Below are 25,958 nucleotides of genomic sequence, written 5' to 3' on the forward strand. Positions count from 1 at the left end.
ATATTCTAAAAAATTATTTAGGGTTAATCAAATTATATCTAAAAATTAAATCGGAACAATGGCTAACGCTATTAGTTAGTATATTTTCTTTGCTCTGGTTATGTCCAAAACTTAAAAAACATCAGTTGAGTCATCTTGTAAAATTTAAATATAAATTTGAATAATAGATAACCGTAATTCAGTGAGATATGACAATTTTTTTTAAACACAATTCATCAAAATAATTTAAAAAATTATTTAGGGTTAATCAAATTAAATCTAAAAATTAAAATAAAATGAAATCGGAACAATCGCTAACGCTATTAGTTATTATATTTTCTTAACTCTGGTTGTGTTGAAACCGTAAAAAACATCATTTGGCTATCTTGTATATGCGAAATAGCAAATTTAAATTATATTCGAATAATTGATAACGGTAATAGAGTGAGATATAATTATTTTTTTAAAAATCAATACCTAAAAATATTTTAAAAAATTATTTAGGGTTAAACATTTTATATCTAAAAATTAAATTGAAATTATATCGGAACAATAGCGATAGGTAGTAGTAATCGATTTTCTTTATCGTGGTTATGTCCAAAACTTAAAAAGCATCAGTTGAGTCATCTTGTAAAATTTAAATATAAATTTTAAAATAAATTTGAATAATAGATAACCGTAATAGAGTGAGATATGACTATTTTTTTTAAACACAATACATCAAAATAATTTAAAAAATTATTTAGGATTAATCAAATTACATCTAAAAATTAAATTGAAATCATATCGGAACAATCGCTAACGCTATTAGTAACCGAATTTTCTTAACTCTGGTTATGTTCAAACAGTAGAAAACATCATTTAGCTATCATGTATATGCGAAATAAAAAGGATCATTTGAGTCATCTTGTTCAACCTAAATAATAATTTTAAAATAAATTTGAATAATAGATAACCGTAATTGAGTGAGATATGACTATTTTTTTAAACACAATACATCAAAGTAATTTGAAAAATTATTTAGGGTTAATCAAATTATATCTAAAAATTAAATTAAAATTAAATCTGAACAATGGCTAACGCTATTAGTTATTATATTTTCTTAGCTCTGGTTATGTTTAAACCATAAAAAACATCATCTGGCTATCTCGTATATACGAAATAGTAAATTTAAATTATATTCGAATCATAGATAACAGTAATGGAGTGAAATATGATTATTTTTTTTTTAAATAAATACATAGAAAAATTTTAAAAGTAATTTACAGTGCATCAAATGAACTTCAAAAATTAAATTGGAATCAAATCGGACAATGCTATAATGATTAATTATTCTATTTTCTTAACCCTGGTTATGTCCAAAACTTAAAAAGGATCATTTGAGTCATCTTGTAGAACCTAAATATTAATTTTAAAATAAATTTGAATAATAGATAAGCCTAATTGAGTGAGATATAACCATTTTTTCAAACACAATACATCAAAATATTCTAAAAAATTATTTAGGGTTAATCAAATTATATCTAAAAATTAAATCGGAACAATGGCTAACGCTATTAGTTAGTATATTTTCTTTGCTCTGGTTATGTTCAAACCGTAAAAAACATCATTTGGCTATCTTGTATATGCGAAATAGCAAATTTAAATTATATGCGAATAATAGATAACGGTAATAGAGTGAGATATAATAATTTTTTTAAAAATCAATACCTAAAAATATTTTAAAACATTATTTAGGGTTAAACAATTTATATCTAAAAATTAAATTGAAATTATATCGGAACAATAGCGATAGGTAATAGTAATCAATTTTCCTTATCCTGGTTATGTCCAAAACTTAAAAAGGATCATTTGAGTCATCTTGTATAACCTAAATATTAATTTTAAAATAAATTTGAATAATAGATAAGGGTAATTCAGTGAGATATGACTATTTTTTTTAAACACAATACATCAAAATAATTTAAAAAATTATTTAGGGTTAATCAAATTATATCTAAAAATTAAATTAAAATTAAATCGGAACAATGGCTATCGCTATTATTTATTATATTTTCTTAGCTCTGGTTAGGTTCAAACCGTAAAAAACATCATTTGGCTATCTCGTATATACGAAATAGTAAATATAAATTATATTCGAGTAATAGATAACAGAAATAGAGTGAAATATAATTATTTTTTTAAAAAAACAATACATCAGAAAAATTTTAAAAGTAATTTACAGTACATCAAATAAACTTCAAAAATTAGATTGGAATCATATCGGAACAATCGCTAACGCTATTAGTAGCCGAATTTTCTTAACTCTGGTTATGTTCAAACAGTAAAAAACATCATTTAGCTATCATGTATATGCGAAATAGTAAATTTAAATTATATTCGAATAACAGATAACAGAAATAAAGTGAAATATAATTATTTTTTTAAAAAAACAATACATCAGAAAAATTTTAAAAGTAATTTACAGTACATCAAATGAACTTCAAAATTTAGATTGGAATCAAATCGGACAATGCTATAAATATTAATTATTCTATTTTCTCAACCCTGGTTATGTCCAAAACTTAAAAAGGATCATTTGAGTCATCTGTATAACCTAAATATTAATTTTGAAATAAATTTGAATAATAGATAACCGTAATTGAGTGAGATATGACTATTTTCTTAAACACAATACATCTAAATAACTTAAAAAATTATTTAGGGTTAATCAAATTATATCTAAAAATTAAATTGAAATCATATCGGAACAATCGCTAACGCTATTAGTAACTGAATTTTCTTAACTCTGGTTATGTTCAAACAGTAAAAAACATCATTTAGCTATCATGTATATGCGAAATAGTAAATTTAAATTATATTCGAATAATAGATAACAGAAATAAAGTGAAATATAATTATTTTTTTAAAAAAACAATACATCAGAAAAATTTTAAAAGTAATTTACAGTACATCAAATGAACTTCAAAAATTAGATTGGAATCAAATCGGACAATGCTATAAAGATTAATTATTCTATTTTCTTAACCCTAAATTATGTCCAAAACTTAAAAAGGATCATTTGAGTCATCTGTATAACCTAAATATTAATTTTGAAATAAATTTGAATAATAGATAACCGTAATTCAGTGAGATATGACTATTTTTTTTAAACACAATACATCAAAATAATTAAAAAAATTATTCAGGGTTAATCAAATTATATCTAAAAATTAAATTAAAATTAAATCGGTACAATGGCTAACGCTATTAGTTATAATATTTTCTTAGCTCTGGTTATGTTAAAATCGTAAAAAACATCATTTGGCTATCTCGTATATACGAAATAGTAAATTTAAATTATATTCGAATAATAGATAACAGAAATGGAGTGAAATATAATTATTTAAAAAAAAAACAATACATCAGAAAAATTTTAAAAATATTTTACAGTACATCAAATGAACTTCAAAAATTAGATTGGAATCAAATCGGACAATGCTATAAAGATTAATTATTCTATTTTCTTAATCTTGGTTATGTCCAAAACTTAAAAGCGATCATTTGAGTCAACTTGAATAAACTAAATATTTATTTTAAAATAAATTTGAATAATAGATAACCGTAATTCAGTGAGATATGACTATTTTTTTTTAAACACAATACATCAAAATAATTTAAAAAATTATTTAGGGTTAATCAAATTATATCTAAAAATTAAATTGAAATCATGTCGGAATAATCGCTAACGCTATTAGTAATTGTATTTTCTTAACTCTAGTTATTTTCAAACCGTAAAAAACATCATTTGGCTATCTTGTATATGCGAAATAGTAAATTTAAATTATATTCGAATAATAGATAACAGAAATAAAGTGAAATATAATTATTTTTTTTAAAAAACAATACATCAGAACAATTTTAAAAGTAATTTACAGTACATCAAATGAACTTTAAAAATTAAATTGGAATCAAATCGGACAATGCTATAATGGATTAATTATTCTATTTTCTTAACCCTGGTTATGTCCAAAACTTAAAAAGGATCATTTGAGTCATCTTGTTCAACCTAAATAATAATTTTAAAATAAATTTGAATAATAGATAACCGTAATTGAGTGAGATATGACTATTTTTTTAAACACAATACATCAAAGTAATTTGAAAAATTATTTAGGGTTAATCAAATTATATCTAAAAATTAAATTAAAATTAAATCTGAACAATGGCTAACGCTATTAGTTATTATATTTTCTTAGCTCTGGTTATGTTTAAACCATAAAAAACATCATCTGGCTATCTCGTATATACGAAATAGTAAATTTAAATTATATTCGAATCATAGATAACAGTAATGGAGTGAAATATGATTATTTTTTTTTAAATAAATACATAGAAAAATTTTAAAAGTAATTTACAGTGCATCAAATGAACTTCAAAAATTAAATTGGAATCAAATCGGACAATGCTATAATGATTAATTATTCTATTTTCTTAACCCTGGTTATGTCCAAAACTTAAAAAGGATCATTTGAGTCATCTTGTAGAACCTAAATATTAATTTTAAAATAAATTTGAATAATAGATAAGCGTAATTGAGTGAGATATAACCATTTTTTTAAACACAATACATCAAAATATTCTAAAAAATTATTTAGGGTTAATCAAATTATATCTAAAAATTAAATGGAACAATGGCTAACGCTATTAGTTAGTATATTTTCTTTGCTCTGGTTATGTTCAAACCGTAAAAAACATCATTTGGCTATCTTGTATATGCGCAATAGCAAATTTAAATTATATTCGAATAATTGATAACGGTAATAGAGTGAGATATAATTATTTTTTTAAAAATCAATACCTAATAATATCTTTAAAAATCATTTAGGGTTAATTAAAATATATCTAAAAATTAAATTAAAATGAAATCGGAACAATCGCTAACGCTATTAGTTATTATATTTTCTTAACTCTGGTTGTGTTGAAACCGTAAAAAACATCATCTTATCTATCTTGTATATGCGAAATAGCAAATTTAAATTATATTCGAATAATTGATAACGGTAATAGAGTGAGATATAATTATTTTTTTAAAAATCAATACCTAAAAATATTTTCAAAAATTATTTAGGGTTAAACATTTTATATCTAAAAATTAAATTGAAATTATATCGGAACAATAGCGATAGGTAGTAGTAATCGATTTTCTTTATCCTGGTTATGTCCAAAACTTAAAAAGCATCAGTTGAGTCATCTTGTAAAATTTAAATATAAATTTTAAAATAAATTTGAATAATAGATAACCGTAATAGAGTGAGATATGACTATTTTTTTTAAACACAATACATCAAAATAATTTAAAAAAATATTTAGGATTAATCAAATTACATCTAAAAATTAAATTGAAATCATATCGGAACAATCGCTAACGCTATTAGTAACCGAATTTTCTTAACTCTGGTTATGTTCAAACAAAAAAAAACATCATTTGGCTATCATGTATATGCGAAATAGTAAATTTAAATTATATGCGAATAATAGATAACAGAAATAAAGTGAAATATAATTATTTTTTTAAAAAAACAATACATCAGAAAAATTTTAAAAGTAATTTACAGTACATCAAATGAACTTCAAAAATTAGATTGGAATCAAATCGGACAATGCTATAAAGATTAATTATTCTATTTTCTTAACCCTGGTTATGTCCAAAAATTAAAAAGGATCATTTGAGTCATCTGTATAACCTAAATATTATTTTTGAAATAAATTTAAATAATAGATAACCGTAATTGAGTGAGATATGACTATTTTCTTAAACACAATACATCAAAATAATTTAAAAAATTATTTAGGGTTAATCAAATTATATCTAAAAATTAAATTGAAATCATATCGGAACAATCGCTAACGCTATTAGTAACTGAATTTTCTTAACTCTGGTTATGTTCAAACAGTAAAAAACATCATTTAGCTATCATGTATATGCGAAATAGTAAATTTAAATTATATTCGAATAATAGATAACAGAAATAAAGTGAAATATAATTATTTTTTTAAAAAAACAATACATCAGAACAATTTTAAAAGTAATTTACAGTACATCAAATGAACTTTAAAAATTAAATTGGAATCAAATCGGACAATGCTATAATGGATTAATTATTCTATTTTCTTAACCCTGGTTATGTCCAAAACTTAAAAAGGATCATTTGAGTCATCTTGTTCAACCTAAATAATAATTTTAAAATAAATTTGAATAATAGATAACCGTAATTGAGTGAGATATGACTATTTTTTTAAACACAATACATCAAAGTAATTTTAAAAATTATTTAGGGTTAATCAAATTATATCTAAAAATTAAATTAAAATTAAATCTGAACAATGGCTAACGCTATTAGTTATTATATTTTCTTAGCTCTGGTTATGTTTAAACCATAAAAAACATCATCTGGCTATCTCGTATATACGAAATAGTAAATTTAAATTATATTCGAATCATAGATAACAGTAATGGAGTGAAATATGATTATTTTTTTTTTTTAAATAAATACGTAGAAAAAATTTTAAAAGTAATTTACAGTGCATCAAATGAACTTCAAAAATTAAATTGGAATCAAATCGGACAATGCTATAATGATTAATTATTGTATTTTCTTAACCCTGGTTATGTCCAAAACTTAAAAAGGATCATTTGAGTCATCTTGTAGAACCTAAATATTAATTTTAAAATAAATTTGAATAATAGATAAACGTAATTGAGTGAGATATAACCATTTTTTTAAACACAATACATCAAAATATTCTAAAAAATTATTTAGGGTTAATCAAATTATATCTAAAAATTAAATGGAACAATGGCTAACGCTATTAGTTAGTATATTTTCTTTGCTCTGGTTATGTTCAAACCGTAAAAAACATCATTTGGCTATCTTGTATATGCGAAATAGCAAATTTAAATTATATGCGAATAATAGATAACGGTAATAGAGTGAGATATAATAATTCATCTTGTATAACCTAAATATTAATTTTAAAATAAATTTGAATAATAGATAACCGTAATTGAGTGAGATATGACTATTTTTTTAAAACACAATACAACAAAATATTTTTAAAAATCATTTAGGGTTAATTAAATTATATCTAAAAATTGAATTAAAATTAAATCGGAACAATCGCTAACGCTATTAGTTATTATATTTTCTTAACACTGGTTGTGTTGAAACCGTAAAAAACATCATTTGGCTATCTTGTATATGCGAAATAGCAAATTTAAATTATATTCGAATAATTGATAACGGTAATAGAGTGAGATATAATTATTTTTTTTAAAAATCAATACCTAAAAATATTTTAAAAAATTATTAAGGGTTAAACATTTTATATCTAAAAATTAAATTGAAATTATATCGGAACAATAGCGATAGGTAGTAGTAATCGATTTTCTTTATCCTGGTTACGTCCAAAACTTAAAAAACATCAGTTGAGTCATCTTGTAAAATTTAAATATAAATTTTAAAATAAATTTGAATAATAGATAACCGTAATAGAGTGAGATATGACTATTTTTTTTAAACACAATACATCAAAATAATTTAAAAAATTATTTAGGATTAATCAAATTAAATCTAAAAATTAAATTAAAATCATATCGGAACAATCGCTAACGCTATTAGTTATTATATTTTCTTTACTCTGGTTGTGTTCAAATTGTAAAAAACATCATTTGGCTATCTCGCAGATGGGAAATACTAAATTTAAATTATGTTCGAATAATAGATAACAGTAATAGAGTGAGATTTAATTATTTTTTTTTTAAAAACAATTCATCAGAAAAATTTTAAAAATAATTTACAGTACATCAAATGAACTTCAAAAATTAAATTGGAATCAAATCGGACAATGCTATAGAAATTAATTGCTCTATTTTCTTAACCCTGGTTACGTCCAAAACCTAAAAGGGATCATTTGAGTCATCTTGTATAACCTAAATATTAATTTTGATATAAATTTGAATAATAGATAACCGTAATTGAGTGAGATATGACTATTTTTTTAAACACAATACATCAAAATAATTTAAAAAATTATTTAGGGTTAATCAAATTATATCTAAAAATTAAATTAAAATTAAATCGGAACAATGGCTAACGCTATTAGTTATTATATTTTCTTAACTCTGGTTATGTTCAAACCGTAAAAAACATCATTTGGCTATCTCGTATATACGAAATAGTAAATTTAAATTATATTCGTATAATAGATAACAGTAATGGAGTAAAATATGATTTTTTTTTTAAACAATACATCAAAAAAATTTTAAAAGTAATTTACAGTACATCAAATGAGCTCAAAAATTATATTGGAATCAAATCGGACAATGTTATAATGATTAATTATACTATTTTCTTAACCCTGGTTATGTCCAAAACTTAAAAAGGATCATTTGAGTCATCTTGTATAACCTAAATATTAATTTTAAAATAAATTTGATTAATAGATAACCGTAATTGAGTGAGATATGACTATTTTTTAACACAATTCATCAAAATAGTTTAAAAAATTATTTAGGGTTAATCAAATTAAATCTAAAAATTAAATTAAAATGAAATCGGAACAATGTATGAAATAAATGTATGAAATCGGAGCAATATATGAAAAGTGAATTTAAATTATATTCGAATAATAGATAACAGTAATAGAGTGAAATATGATTATTTTTTTTAAAAAAACAATACATCAGAAGAATTTTAAAAATAATTTATAGTACATCAAATGAACTTTAAAAATGAGATAGGAATCAAATCGGACAATGCTATAGGGATTAATTGTTCTATTTTCTAAAGCCTGGTTATGTCCAAAACTTAAAAAGGATCATTTGCGTCATCTTGAATAACCTAAATATTAATTTTAAATTATATTTGAATAATAGATAACCGTAATTGAGTGAGATATACTATTTTTTTAAAACACAATACATCAAAATATTTTAAAAAATTATTTAGAGTTAAACAAATTATATCTAAAAATTAAACTGAAATCATATCGGAAAACTCGCTAACGGTATTAGTTATTATATTTTCTTAACTCTGGTTGTGTTCAAACCGTAAAAAACATCATTTGGGTATCATGTATATGCGAAATAGTAAATTTAAATTATATTCAAATAATAGATAACAGTAATAGAGTGAGATATAATTATTTTTTTTAAAAACAATTCATTAGAAAAATGTTAAATATAATTTACAGTACATGAAATGAACTTCAAAAATTAAATTGGAGTCAAATCGGACAATGCTATAGGGATTAATAGTTCTATTTTCTTAGCCCTGGTTATGTCTAAAACTTAAAAAGATCATTTGGGTCATCTTGTATAACCTAAATACCAATTTAATATTATATTCGAATAATAGATATGAGTATTTTTTTAAAACACAATGGATCAAAATATTTAAAAAAATTATTTTGGGTAAAACAAATTATATCTAAAAATTAAATTAAAATTAAATCGGAACAAGAGTTAACGATATTAATTATCATATTTTCTTAATTCTGGTTATGTTGAAACAGTAAAAAAGATCATTTGGCTATCTTGTGTATGCGAAATACTAAATCTAAATTATATTCGAATAATAGATTTTAGTAATAATTTAAAAAATTATTTAGGGTTAATCAAATTATATCTAAAAATTAAATTAAAATTAAATCGGAACAATGGCTAACGCTATTAGTTATTATATTTTCTTAACTCTGGTTATGTTCAAACCGTAAAAAACATCATTTGGCTATCTCGTATATACGAAATAGTAAATTTAAATTATATTCGTATAATAGATAACAGTAATGGAGTAAAATATGATTTTTTTTTTAAACAATACATCAAAAAAATTTTAAAAGTAATTTACAGTACATCAAATGAGCTCAAAAATTATATTGGAATCAAATCGGACAATGTTATAATGATTAATTATACTATTTTCTTAACCCTGGTTATGTCCAAAACTTAAAAAGGATCATTTGAGTCATCTTGTATAACCTAAATATTAATTTTAAAATAAATTTGATTAATAGATAACCGTAATTGAGTGAGATATGACTATTTTTTAACACAATTCATCAAAATAGTTTAAAAAATTATTTAGGGTTAATCAAATTAAATCTAAAAATTAAATTAAAATGAAATCGGAACAATGTATGAAATAAATGTATGAAATCGGAGCAATATATGAAAAGTGAATTTAAATTATATTCGAATAATAGATAACAGTAATAGAGTGAAATATGATTATTTTTTTTAAAAAAACAATACATCAGAAGAATTTTAAAAATAATTTATAGTACATCAAATGAACTTTAAAAATGAGATAGGAATCAAATCGGACAATGCTATAGGGATTAATTGTTCTATTTTCTAAAGCCTGGTTATGTCCAAAACTTAAAAAGGATCATTTGCGTCATCTTGAATAACCTAAATATTAATTTTAAATTATATTTGAATAATAGATAACCGTAATTGAGTGAGATATACTATTTTTTTAAAACACAATACATCAAAATATTTTAAAAAATTATTTAGAGTTAAACAAATTATATCTAAAAATTAAACTGAAATCATATCGGAAAACTCGCTAACGGTATTAGTTATTATATTTTCTTAACTCTGGTTGTGTTCAAACCGTAAAAAACATCATTTGGGTATCATGTATATGCGAAATAGTAAATTTAAATTATATTCAAATAATAGATAACAGTAATAGAGTGAGATATAATTATTTTTTTTAAAAACAATTCATTAGAAAAATGTTAAATATAATTTACAGTACATGAAATGAACTTCAAAAATTAAATTGGAGTCAAATCGGACAATGCTATAGGGATTAATAGTTCTATTTTCTTAGCCCTGGTTATGTCTAAAACTTAAAAAGATCATTTGGGTCATCTTGTATAACCTAAATACCAATTTAATATTATATTCGAATAATAGATATGAGTATTTTTTTAAAACACAATGGATCAAAATATTTAAAAAAATTATTTTGGGTAAAACAAATTATATCTAAAAATTAAATTAAAATTAAATCGGAACAAGAGTTAACGATATTAATTATCATATTTTCTTAATTCTGGTTATGTTGAAACAGTAAAAAAGATCATTTGGCTATCTTGTGTATGCGAAATACTAAATCTAAATTATATTCGAATAATAGATTTTAGTAATAGAGTGAGATATGACTAATTTTTTAAAAAACAAAACATCAGAAAAATTTTTAAAGCAATTAGCAGTACATCAAATAACCTTCAAAAATTAATATGATTAATTATTCTAGTTTCTTACCCTAATTATATCCAAAACGTAAAAAGAATCATCTGCAACATCTTGTACAACCTAAAAACCAATTTTAAATTATATTCGAATAATAGGTAACCGTAATAGAGTAAGATATGACTATTTTTTTAAACCACAATACTTCAAAATATTTTAAAAAATCATTTAGGGTTAAACAAATTATATCTAAATATTAAATTAAAATCAAATCGGAGCAATAGCAATAGCTAATAGTTATCGATTTTCTTTATCCTGGTTATGTCCAAAACTTAAAAATGATCATTTGGGTCATATTGTATAACCTATATACCAATTTTAAATTATATTCGAATAATAGATAACCGTAATAGAGTGAGATATGACTATTTTTTTAAAGAACAATACGTCAAGGAAATTTTAAAAGCAATTTACAGTACATCAAATGAACTTCAAAAATTAAATTGGAGTCAAATCGGACAATGCTATAGGGATTACTCGTTCTATTTTCTTAACCCTGGTTATGTGGCCAAAATGTAAAAATAATCATTTGAGTCATCTTGCATAACCTAAATACCAAATTTAAATTACATTCGAATAATAGATAACCGTAATAGAGTGAGATATGACCATTTTTTTTTTAACAATACATCAAAAAAATTTTAAAAGCAATTTACAGTACATCAAATGAACTTCAAAAATTAAATTGGAGTAAAATCGGACAATGCTATAGGAATTAATTGTTCTATTTTCTTAACCCTGGTTATGTCCAAAACGAAAAAAGAATCATCTGGGTCATCTTGTATAACCTAAATTCCAATTTTAAATTATATTCGAATAGATAACCATATTAGAGTGAAAGATGAATATTTTTTTTAAACACAATATGTCAAAATATTTTTTAAAACCATTTAGGGTTAAACAAATTATATCTAAAAATTAAATTGAAATCATATCGGAACAATCGCTAACGCTATTAGTAATTGAATTTTCTTAACTCTGGTTGTGTTCAAACCGTAAAAAACATCATTTGGCTATCATGTATATGCGAAATAGTAAATTTAAATTAAATTCGAATAATAGATAACAGTAATGGAGTGAAATATGATTATTTTTTTTAAAAACAATACATCAAAAAATTTTAAAAGTAATTTACAGTACATCAAATGAACTTCAAAAATTATATTGGAATTAAATCGGAAAATGTTATAATGATTAATTATTCTATTTTCTTAACCCTGGTTATGTCCAAAACTTAAAAAGGATCATTTGAGTCATCTTGTATAACCTAAATATTAATTTTAAAATAAATTTGAATATTAGATAACCGTAATTGAGTGAGATATGACTATTTTTAAACACAATTCATCAAAATAGTTTAAAAAATTATTTAGGGTTAATCAAATTAAATCTAAAAATTAAATTAAAATGAAATCGGAACAATCGCTAACGCTATTAGTAATTGAATTTTCTTAACTCTGGTTGTGTTCAAACCGTAAAAAACATCATTTGGCTATCATGTATATGCGAAATAGTAAATTTAAATTATATTCGAATAATAGATAACAGAAATAAAGTGAAATATAATTATTTTTTTTAAAAAACAATACATGAGAAAAATTTTAAAAGTAATTTACATTACATCAAATGAACTTCAAAAATTAGATTGGGATCAAATCGGACAATGCTATAAAGATTAATTATTCTATTTTCTTAACCCTGGTTATGTCCAAAACTTAAAAAGGATCATTTGAGTCATCTTGTATAACCTAAATATTAATTTTGAAATAAATTTGAATAATAGATAACCGTAATTGAGTGAATTATGACTATTTTTAAACACAATTCATCAAAATAGTTTAAAAAATTATTTAGGGTTAAACAAATTATATCTAAAAATTAAATTGAAATCATATCGGAACAATCGCTAACGGTATTAGTAATTGAATTTTCTTAACTCTGGTTGTGTTCAAACCGTAAAAAACATCATTTGGCTATCTCGTATATACGAAATAGTAAATTTAAATTATATTCGTATAATAGATAACAGTAATGGAGTGAAAAATGATTTTTTTTTAAACAATACATCAAAAAAATTTTAAAAGTAATTTACAGTACATCAAATGAGCTTCAAAAATTATATTGGAATCAAATCGGACAATGTCATAATGATTAATTATACTATTTTCTTAACCCTGGTTATGTCCAAAACTTAAAAAGGATCATTTGAGTCATCTTGTATAACCTAAATATTAATTTTAAAATAAATTTGAATATTAGATAACCGTAATTGAGTGAGATATGACTATTTTTAAACACAATTCATCAAAATAGTTTAAAAAATTATTTAGGGTTAATCAAATTAAATCTAAAAATTAAATTAAAATGAAATCGGAACAATCGCTAGCGCTATTAGTAATTGAATTTTCTTAACTCTGGTTGTGTTCAAACCGTAAAAAACATCATTTGGCTATCATGTATATGCGAAATAGTAAATTTAAATTATATTCGAATAATAGATAACAGAAATAAAGTGAAATATAATTATTTTTTTAAAAAAACAATACATCAGAAAAATTTTAAAAGTAATTTACAGTACATCAAATGAACTTCAAAAATTAGATTGGGATCAAATCGGACAATGCTATAAAGATTAATTATTCTATTTTCTTAACCCTGGTTATGTCCAAAACTTAAAAAGGATCATTTGAGTCATCTTGTATAACCTAAATATTAATTTTGAAATAAATTTGAATAATAGATAACCGTAATTGAGTGAGATATGACTAATTTTAAACACAATTCATCAAAATAGTTTAAAAAATTATTTAGGGTTAAACAAATTATATCTAAAAATTAAATTAAAATCATATCGGAACAATCGCTAACGCTATTAGTTATTATATTTTCTTTATTCTGGTTGTGTTCAAACCGTAAAAAACATCATTTGGCTATCATGTATATGCGAAATAGTAAATTTAAATTATATTCGAATAATAGATAACAGAAATAAAGTGAAATATAATTATTTTTTAAAAAAACAATACATCAGAAAAATTTTAAAAGTAATTTACAGTACATCAAATGAACTTCAAAAATTAGATTGGGATCAAATCGGACAATGCTATAAAGATTAATTATTCTATTTTCTTAACCCTGGTTATGTCCAAAACTTAAAAAGGATCATTTGAGTCATCTTGTATAACCTAAATATTAATTTTGAAATAAATTTGAATAATAGATAACCGTAATTGAGTGAGATATGACTATTTTTAAACACAATTCATCAAAATAGTTTAAAAAATTATTTAGGGTTAATCAAATTAAATCTAAAAATTAAATTAAAATGAAATCGGAACAATCGCTAACGCTATTAGTAATTGAATTTTCTTAACTCTGGTTGTGTTCAAACCGTAAAAAACATCATTTGGCTATCTCGCAGATGGGAAATACTAAATTTAAATTATTATCGAATAATAGATAACAGTAATAGAGTGAGATTTAATTATTTTTTTTTTAAAAACAATTCATCAAAAAAATTTTAAAAATAATTTACAGTACATCAAACGAACTTCAAAAATTAAATTGGAATCAAATCGGACAATGCTATAGAAATTAATTGCTCTATTTTCTTAACCCTGGTTACGTCCAAAACCTAAAAGGAATCATTTGAGTCATCTTGTATAACCTAAATATTAATTTTGATATAAATTTGAATAATAGATAACCGTAATTGAGTGAGATATGACTATTTTTTTAAACACAATACATCAAAATAATTTAAAAAATTATTTAGGGTTAATCAAATTATATCTAAAAATTAAATTAAAATTAAATCGGAACAATGGCTAACGCTATTAGTTATTATATTTTCTTAACTCTGGTTATGTTCAAACCGTAAAAAACATCATTTGGCTATCTCGTATATACGAAATAGTAAATTTAAATTATATTCGTATAATAGATAACAGTAATGGAGTGAAATATGATTTTTTTTTTAAAACAATACATCAAAAAAATTTTAAAAGTAATTTACAGTACATCAAATGAGCTCAAAAATTATATTGGAATCAAATCGGACAATGTTATAATGATTAATTATACTATTTTCTTAACCCTGGTTATGTCCAAAACTTAAAAAGGATCATTTGAGTCATCTTGTATAACCTAAATATTAATTTTAAAATAAATTTGAATAATAGATAACCGTAATTGAGTGAGATATGACTATTTTTAAACACAATTCATCAAAATAGTTTAAAAAATTATTTAGGGTTAATCAAATTAAATCTAAAAATTAAATTAAAATGAAATCGGAACAATCGCTAACGCTATTAGTAATTGAATTTTCTTAACTCTGGTTGTGTTCAAACCGTAAAAAACATCATTTGGCTATCATGTATATGCGAAATAGTAAATTTAAATTATATTCGAATAATAGATAACAGAAATAAAGTGAAATATAATTATTTTTTTAAAAAAACAATACATCAGAAAAATTTTAAAAGTAATTTACAGTACATCAAATGAACTTCAAAAATTAGATTGGGATCAAATCGGACAATGCTATAAAGATTAATTATTCTATTTTCTTAACCCTGGTTATGTCCAAAACTTAAAAAGGATCATTTGAGTCATCTTGTATAACCTAAATATTAATTTTGAAATAAATTTGAATAATAGATAACCGTAATTGAGTGAGATATGACTAATTTTAAACACAATTCATCAAAATAGTTTAAAAAATTATTTAGGGTTAAACAAATTATATCTAAAAATTAAATTAAAATCATATCGGAACAATCGCTAACGCTATTAGTTATTATATTTTCTTTATTCTGGTTGTGTTCAAACCGTAAAAAACATCATTTGGCTATCATGTATATGCGAAATAGTAAATTTAAATTATATTCGAATAATAGATAACAGAAATAAAGTGAAATATAATTATTTTTTTTAAAAAACAGTACATGAGAAAAATTTAAAAAGTAATTTACAGTACATCAAATGAACTTCAAAAATTAGATTGGGATCAAATCGGACAATGCTATAAAGATTAATTATTCTATTTTCTTAACCCTGGTTATGTCCAAAACTTAAAAAGGATCATTTGAGTCATCTTGTATAACCTAAATATTAATTTTGAAATAAATTTAAATAATAGATAACCGTAATTGAGTGAGATATGACTATTTTTAAACACAATTCATCAAAATAGTTTAAAAAATTATTTAGGGTTAATCAAATTAAATCTAAAAATTAAATTAAAATGAAATCGGAACAATCGCTAACGCTATTAGTAATTGAATTTTCTTAACTCTGGTTGTGTTCAAACCGTAAAAAACATCATTTGGCTATCTCGCAGATGGGAAATACTAAATTTAAATTATGTTCGAATAATAGATAACAGTAATAGAGTGAGATTTAATTATTTTTTTTTTAAAAACAATTCATCAAAAAAATTTTAAAAATAATTTACAGTACATCAAATGAACTTCAAAAATTAAATTGGAATCAAATCGGACAATGCTATAGAAATTAATTGCTCTATTTTCTTAACCCTGGTTACGTCCAAAACCTAACAGGAATCATTTGAGTCATCTTGTATAACCTAAATATTAATTTTGATATAAATTTGAATAATAGATAACCGTAATTGAGTGAGATATGACTATTTTTTTAAACACAATACATCAAAATAATTTAAAAAATTATTTAGGGTTAATCAAATTATATCTAAAAATTAAATTAAAATTAAATCGGAACAATGGCTAACGCTATTAGTTATTATATTTTCTTAACTCTGGTTATGTTCAAACCGTAAAAAACATCATTTGGCTATCTCGTATATACGAAATAGTAAATTTAAATTATATTCGTATAATAGATAACAGTAATGGTGTGAAATATGATTTTTTTTTTAAAACAATACATCAAAAAAATTTTAAAAGTAATTTACAGTACATCAAATGAGCTCAAAAATTATATTGGAATCAAATCGGACAATGTTATAATGATTAATTATACTATTTTCTTAACCCTGGTTATGTCCAAAACTTAAAAAGGATCATTTGAGTCATCTTGTATAACCTAAATATTAATTCTAAAATAAATTTGAATAATAGATAACCGTAATTGAGTGAGACATGACTATTTTTAAACACAATTCATCAAAATAGTTTAAAAAATTATTTAGGGTTAATCAAATTAAATCTAAAAATTAAATTAAAATGAAATCGGAACAATCGCTAACGCTATTAGTAATTGAATTTTCTTAACTCTGGTTGTGTTCAAACCGTAAAAAACATCATTTGGCTATCATGTATATGCGAAATAGTAAATTTAAATTATATTCGAATAATAGATAACAGAAATAAAGTGAAATATAATTATTTTTTTAAAAAAACAATACATCAGAAAAATTTTAAAAGTAATTTACAGTACATCAAATGAACTTCAAAAATTAGATTGGGATTAAATCGGACAATGCTATAAAGATTAATTATTCTATTTTCTTAACCCTGGTTATGTCCAAAACTTAAAAAGGATCATTTGAGTCATCTTGTATAACCTAAATATTAATTTTGAAATAAATTTGAATAATAGATAACCGTAATTGAGTGAGATATGACTAATTTTAAACACAATTCATCAAAATAGTTTAAAAAATTATTTAGGGTTAAACAAATTATATCTAAAAATTAAATTAAAATCATATCGGAACAATCGCTAACGCCATTAGTTATTATATTTTCTTTATTCTGGTTGTGTTCAAACCGTAAAAAACATCATTTGGCTATCATGTATATGCGAAATAGTAAATTTAAATTATATTCGAATAATAGATAACAGAAATAAAGTGAAATATAATTATTTTTTTTAAAAAACAGTACATGAGAAAAATTTAAAAAGTAATTTACAGTACATCAAATGAACTTCAAAAATTAGATTGGGATCAAATCGGACAATGCTATAAAGATTAATTATTCTATTTTCTTAACCCTGGTTATGTCCAAAACTTAAAAAGGATCATTTGAGTCATCTTGTATAACCTAAATATTAATTTTGAAATAAATTTGAATAATAGATAACCGTAATTGAGTGAGATATGACTATTTTTAAACACAATTCATCAAAATAGTTTAAAAAATTATTTAGGGTTAATCAAATTAAATCTAAAAATTAAATTAAAATGAAATCGGAACAATCGCTAACGCTATTAGTAATTGAATTTTCTTAACTCTGGTTGTGTTCAAACCGTAAAAAACATCATTTGGCTATCTCGCAGATGGGAAATACTAAATTTAAATTATGTTCGAAAAATAGATAACAGTAATAGAGTGAGATTTAATTATTTTTTTTTAAAAACAATTCATCAAAAAAATTTTAAAAATAATTTACAGTACATCAAATGAACTTCAAAAATTAAATTGGAATCAAATCGGACAATGCTATAGAAATTAATTGCTCTATTTTCTTAACCCTGGTTACGTCCAAAACCTAAAAGGAATCATTTGAGTCATCTTGTATAACCTAAATATTAATTTTGATATAAATTTGAATAATAGATAACCGTAATTGAGTGAGATATGACTATTTTTTTAAACACAATACATCAAAATAATTTAAAAAATTATTTAGGGTTAATCAAATTATATCTAAAAATTAAATTAAAATTAAATCGGAACAATGGCTAACGCTATTAGTTATTATATTTTCTTAACTCTGGTTATGTTCAAACCGTAAAAAACATCATTTGGCTATCTCGTATATACGAAATAGTAAATTTAAATTATATTCGTATAATAGATAACAGTAATGGAGTGAAATATGATTTTTTTTTTAAAACAATACATCAAAAAAATTTTAAAAGTAATTTACAGTACATCAAATGAGCTCAAAAATTATATTGGAATCAAATCGGACAATGTTATAATGATTAATTATACTATTTTCTTAACCCTGGTTATGTCCAAAACTTAAAAAGGATCATTTGAGTCATCTTGTATAACCTAAATATTAATTTTAAAATAAATTTGAATAATAGATAACCGTAATTGAGTGAGATATGACTATTTTTTTAAACACAATACATAAAACTATTTTTAAAAATCATTTAGGGTTAATCAAATTATATCTAAAAATTGAATTAAAATTAAATCGGAACAATCGCCAACGCTATTAGTTATTAAATTTTCTTAACTCTGGTTGTATTCAAACTGTAAAAAACATTATTTGGCTATCTTGTATGTGGGAAATAGTAAATTTAAATTCTATTCGAATAATAGATAACAGTAATAGAGTGAGATATAATTATTTTTTTAAAAAACAATTCATAAGAAAAATTTTAAAAATAATTTACAGTCCATCAATTGAACTTTAAAGATTAAATTGGAATCAAATCGGACAATGCTATAATGATTAATTGTTCTATTTTCTTAACCCTGGTTATGTCCAAAACTTAAAAAGGATCATTTGAGTCATCTTGTCTAACCTAAATATTAATTTTAAAATAAATTTGAATAATAGATAACCCTAATTGAATGAGATATGACTATTTCTTTTAAAAACAATATATCAAAATATTTTTAAAAATCATTTAGGGTTAATCAAATTATATCTAAAAATTAAATTAAAATTAAATCGGAACAATCGTTAACGCGAAGAGTTATTATATTTTCTTAATTCTGGTTGTGTTCAAATCGTAAAAAACATCATTTGGCTATCTTGTATATGCGAAATAGTAAATGTAAATTATATTCCAATAATAAATAACAGTAATAGAGTGAGATATAATTATTTTTTTTTAAAACAATTCATAAGAAAAATTTTAAAAATAATTTACAGTACATTAAATGAACTCCAAAAATTAAATTGGAATCAAATCGGACAATGCAATAATAATTGATTGTTCTATTTTCTTAACCCTGGTTATGTCCAAAACTTAAAAAGGATCATTTGAGTCATCTTGTATAACCTAAATATTAATTTTAAAATAAATTTGAATAATAGATAACCGTAATTGAGTGAGACATGACTAGTTTTTTAAAACATAATATATAAAACTATTTTTAAAAATCATTTAGGGTTAATCAAATTATATCTAAAAATTGAATTAAAATTAAATCGGAACAATCGCCAACGCTATTAGTTATTAAATTTTCTTAATTCTGGTTGTGTTCAAACCGTAAAAAACATCATTTGGCTATCTTGTATATGCAAAAGAGTAAATGTAAATTATATTCGAATAATAAATAACAGTAATAGAGTGAGATATAATTATTTTAAAAAAAAATTCATAAGAAAAATTTTAAAAATAATTTACAGTACATCAAATGAACTTCAAAAATTAAATTGGAATCAAATCGGACAATGCAATAATGATTAATTGTTCTATTTTCTTAACCCTGGTTATGTCCAAAACTTAAAAAGGATCATTTGAATCATCTTGATAACGTAAATAATAATTTTAAATTATATTTGAATAATAGATAACCGTAACTGAGTGAGATATGACTATGTTTTTAAAACATATTACATAAAACTATTTTGAAAAATCATTTAGGGTTAATCAAATTATATCTGAAAATTGAATAAAAATTAAATCGGAACAATCGCCAACGCTATTAGTTATTAAATTTTCTTAACTCTGGTTGTATTGAAACTGTAAAAAACATTATTTGGCTATCTTGTATGTGGGAAATAGTAAATTTAAATTCTATTCGAATAATAGATAACAGTAATAGAGTGAGATATAATATTTTTTTTAAAAAACAATTCATAAGAAAAATTTTAAAAATAATTAACAGTCCATCAATCGCACTTTAAAGATTAAATTGGAATCAAATCGGACAATGCTATAATGATTATTTGTTCTATTTTCTTAACCCTGGTTATATCCAAAACTTAAAAAGGATCATTTGAGTCATCTTGTCTAACCTAAATATTACTTTTAAAATAAATTTGAATAATAGATAACCCTAATTGAGTGAGATATGACTATTTTTTTAAAAGATAATACATAAAACTATTTTTAAAAATCATTTAGGGTTAATCAAATTATATCTAAAAATTTAATTAAAATTAAATCGGAACAATCGCCAACGCTATTAGTTATTACATTTTTTTAACTCTGGTTGTCTTCAAACCGTAAAAAACAACAATTGGCTATCTTGTATATGGGAAATAGTAAATTTAAATTCTATTCGAATAATAGATAACAGTAATAGGGTAAGATATGATTATTTTTTTAAAAAACAATTTTAAAAATTAAATTAAAATTAAATCGGAACAATCTTTAACGCTATTAGTTATTATATTTTCTTAATTCTGGTTGTGTTCATATAGTAAAAAACATCATTTGGCTATCTTGTATATGCGAAATAGTAAATGTAAATTATATTCCAATAATAAATAACAGTAATAGAGTGAGATATAATTATTTTTTTAAAAAACAATTCATAAAAAATTTTTTTTAAATAATTTACAGTACATCAAATGAACTTCAAAAATTAAATTGGAATCAAATCGGACAATGCAATAGTGATTAATTGTTCTATTTTCTTAACCCTGGTTATGTCCAAAACTTAAAAAGGATCATTTGAGTCATCTTGTCTAACCTAAATATTAATTTTAAAATAAATTTGAATAATAGATAACCGTAATTGAGTGAGATATGTCTATTTTTTTTAAACACAATACATAAAACTATTTTTAAAAACAATATATCAAAATATTTTTAAAAATCATTTAGGGTTAATTAAATTATATCTAAAAATTGAATTAAAATTAAATCGGAACAATCGCCAACGCTATTAGTTATTACATTTTCTTAACTCTGGTTGTGTTCAAAACGTAAAAAACAACAATTGGCTATCTTGTATATGGGAAATAGTAAATTTAAATTCTATTCGAATAATAGATAACAGTAATAGGGTAAGATATGATTATTTTTTTTAAAAAACAATTATAAAAATTAAATTAAAATTAAATCGGAACAATCTTTAACGCTATTAGTTATTATATTTTCTTAATTCTGGTTGTGTTCAAACCGTAAAAAACATCATTTGGCTATCTTGTATATGCGAAATAGTAAATTTAAATTATATTCGACAAATAGATAACAGTAATAGAGTGAGATATAATTATTTTTTTAAAAAACAATTCATAAGAAAAACTTTAAAAATAATTTACAGTACATCAAATGAACTTCAAAAATTAAATTGGAATCAAATCGGACGATGCAATAATGATTAATTGTTCTATTTTCTTAACCCTGGTTATGTCCAAAACTTAAAAAGGATCATTTGAGTCATCTTGTATAACCTAAATATTAATTTTAAAATACATTTGAATAATAGATAACCATAATAGAGTGAGATATGATTATTTTTTTAAAACACAATACCTCAAAATATTTTTAAAAATCATTTAGGGTTAATCAAATTATATCTAAAAATTGAATTAAAATTAAATCGGAACAATCGCCAACGCTATTAGTTGTTAAATTGTCTTAACTCTGGTTGTATTCAAACCGTAAAAAACATCATTTGACTATCTTGTATATGCGAAATAGTAAATTTAAATTATATTCGAATAATAGATATTAGTAATAGAGTGAGATATAATTATTTTTTTAAAACACAATACATCAAAATATTTTAAAAAATTATTTAGGGTTAAACAAATTATATCTAAAAATTAAACTAAAATCATATCGGAACAATCGCTAACGGTATTAGTTATTATATTTTCTTAACTCTGGTTGTGTTCAAACCGTAAAAAACATCATTTGGCTATCTTGTATATGGGAAATAGTAAATTTAAATTCTATTCGAATAATAGATAACAGTATTAGAGTGAGATATAATTATTTTTTTAAAAAACAATTTATAAGAAAAATTTTAAAAATAATTTACTGTTCATCAAATAAACTGCAAAGATTAAATTGGAATCAAATCGGACCATGCTATAATATTTAATTTTTCTATTTTCTTAACCCTGGTTATGTCCAACACTTAAAAAAGATCATTTGCGTCATCTTGTATAACCTAAATATTAATTTAAAATTATATTTGAATAATAGATTACCGTAATTGAGTGAGATATACTATTTTTTTAAAACACAATACATCAAAATATTTTAAAAAATTATTTAGGGTTAAACAAATTATATCTAAAAATTAAACTGAAATCATATCGGAACAATCGCTAACGGTATTAGTTATTATATTTTCTTAACTCTGGTTGTGTTCAATCCGTAAAAAACATCATTTGGCTATCTTCTATATGCGAAAAAGTGAATTTAAATTATATTCAAATAATAGATAACAGTAATAGAGTGAGATATAATTATTTTTTTTAAAAACAATTCATTAGAAAAATTTTAAATATAATTTACAGTACATGAAATGAACTTCAAAAATTAAATTGGAGTCAAATCGGACAATGCTATAGAGATTAATTGTTCCTTTTTTTTAAACCTGGTTATGTCCAAAACTTAAAAAGGATCATTTGAGACCTCTTGTATAACCTAAATATTAATTTTAAAATAAATTTGAATAATAGATAACCGTAATAGAGTGAGATATGACTATTTTTTTTAAACACAATACATCAAAATATTTGTAAAAATTATTTTGGGTTAAACAAGTATCTAAAAATTAAATTAAAATTAAATCGGAACAAGAGTTAACGCTATTAATTATCATATTTTCTTAATTCTAGTTATGTTCAAACAGTAAAAAAGATCATTTATCTAGCTTGTATATGCCATATAATAATTTTTAATTATATTCGAATAATAGATAACAGTAATAGAGTGAGTTATGGACTATTTTTTTTAAAAAACAATACATCACAAAAATTTTAAAAGCAATTTACAGTACATCAAATGAACTTCAAAAATTAAATTGGAGTCAGATCGGCTAATGTTATAGGAATTAAATGATCTATTTTCTTAACCCTGGTTATGTCCAAAACTTAAAAAGGATCATATGGGTCATCTTGTATCCCTAAATACCAATTTAATATTATATTCGAATAATAGATAACCGTAATAGAGTGAGAAAAGATTATTTTTTTAAAATACAATGGATCAAAATATTTAAAAAAATTATTTTGGGTAAAACAAATTATATCTAAAAATTAAATTAAAATTAAAACGGAACAAGAGTTAGCGATATTAATTATCATATTTTCTTAATCCTGGTTATGTTGAAACAGTAGAAAAGATCATTTGGCTATCTTGTGTATGCGAAATACTAAATCTAAATTATATTCTAATAATAGATTTTAGTAATAGAGTGAGATATGACTAATTTTTTAAAAAACAAAACATCAGAAAAATTTTAAAAGCAATTAGCAGTACATCAAATGAACTTCAAAAATTGATTTGATTAATTATTTTATTTTCTTACCCTGATTATATCCAAAACGTAAAAAGAATCATCTGCGTCATCTTGTACAACCTAAAAACCAATTTTAAATTATATTCGAATAATAGGTAACCGTAATAGAGTGAGATATGACTATTTTTTGAAAACACAATACTTCAAAATATTTTAAACAATCACTTAGGGTTAAACAAATTATATCTAAATATTAAATTAAAATCAAATCGGAGCAATAGCAAAAGCTAATAGTTATCGATTTTCTGTATATCAGAAATACATCAGAAAAATTTTATCCTGGTTATGTCCAAAACTTAAAAATGATCATTTGGGTCATATTGTATAACCTATATACCAATTTTAAATTATATTCGAATAATAGATAACCGTAATAGAGTGAGATATGACTATTTTTTTAAAGAACAATACATCAAGGAAATTTTAAAAGCAATTTACAGTACATCAAATGAACTTCAAAAATTAAATTGGAGTCAAATCGGACAATGCTATAGGGATTACTCGTTCTATTTTCTTAACCCTGGTTATGCGGCCAAAACGTAAAAATAATCATTTGAGTCATCTTGCATAACCTAAATACCAAATTTAAATTACATTCGAATAATAGATAATCGTAATAGAGTGAGATATGACTTTTTTTTTTTAAACAATACATCAAAAAAATTTTAAAAGCAATTTACAGTACATCAAATAAACTTCAAAAATTAAATTGGAGTAAAATCGGACAATGCTATAGGAATTAATTGTTCTATTTTCTTAACCCTGGTTATGTCCAAAACGAAAAAAGAATCATCTGGGTCATCTTGTATAAGCTAAATTCCAATTTTAAATTATATTCGAATAGTAGATAACCATATTAGAGTGAAAGATGAAAATTTTTTTTAAAACACAATATTTCAAAATATTTTTTAAAATCATTTAGGGTTAAACAAATTATATCTAAAAATTAAATTGAAATCATATCGGAACAATCGCTAACGCTATTAGTAATTGAATTTTCTTAACTCTGGTTGTGTTCAAACCGTAAAAAACATCATTTGGCTATCATGTATATGCGAAATAGTAAATTTAAATTATATTCGAATAATAGATAACAGATATAAAGTAAAAAAATAACTATTTTTTTTAAAAAAACAATACATCAGAAAAATTTTAAAAGTAATTTACAGTACATCAAATGAACTCCAAAAATTAGATTGGGATCAAATCGGACAATGCTATAAAGATTAATTATTCTATTTTCTTAACCCTGGTTATGTCCAAAACTTAAAAAGGATCATTTG

At 22.5% G+C, this 25,958-nt stretch overlaps 1 protein-coding gene across 1 annotated transcript in view; it reads right to left on the minus strand.

The window, feature by feature from the left end:
- The window catches only part of LOC126745950 (uncharacterized), a 99,000-nt gene that overhangs the window by 22,764 nt on the left and 50,278 nt on the right, over positions 1-25,958 (minus strand). Inside the window, exon 3 of the mRNA XM_050454012.1 lies at positions 24,685-24,735. Coding sequence (XP_050309969.1) covers positions 24,685-24,735 — 51 coding nt within the window. The remainder of the gene's footprint in view (positions 1-24,684; positions 24,736-25,958) is intronic.

The sequence above is a fragment of the Anthonomus grandis genome, chromosome 16 (genome assembly GCF_022605725.1).
Source record: "Anthonomus grandis grandis chromosome 16, icAntGran1.3, whole genome shotgun sequence".
NCBI classification, from domain to species: domain Eukaryota; kingdom Metazoa; phylum Arthropoda; class Insecta; order Coleoptera; family Curculionidae; genus Anthonomus; species Anthonomus grandis.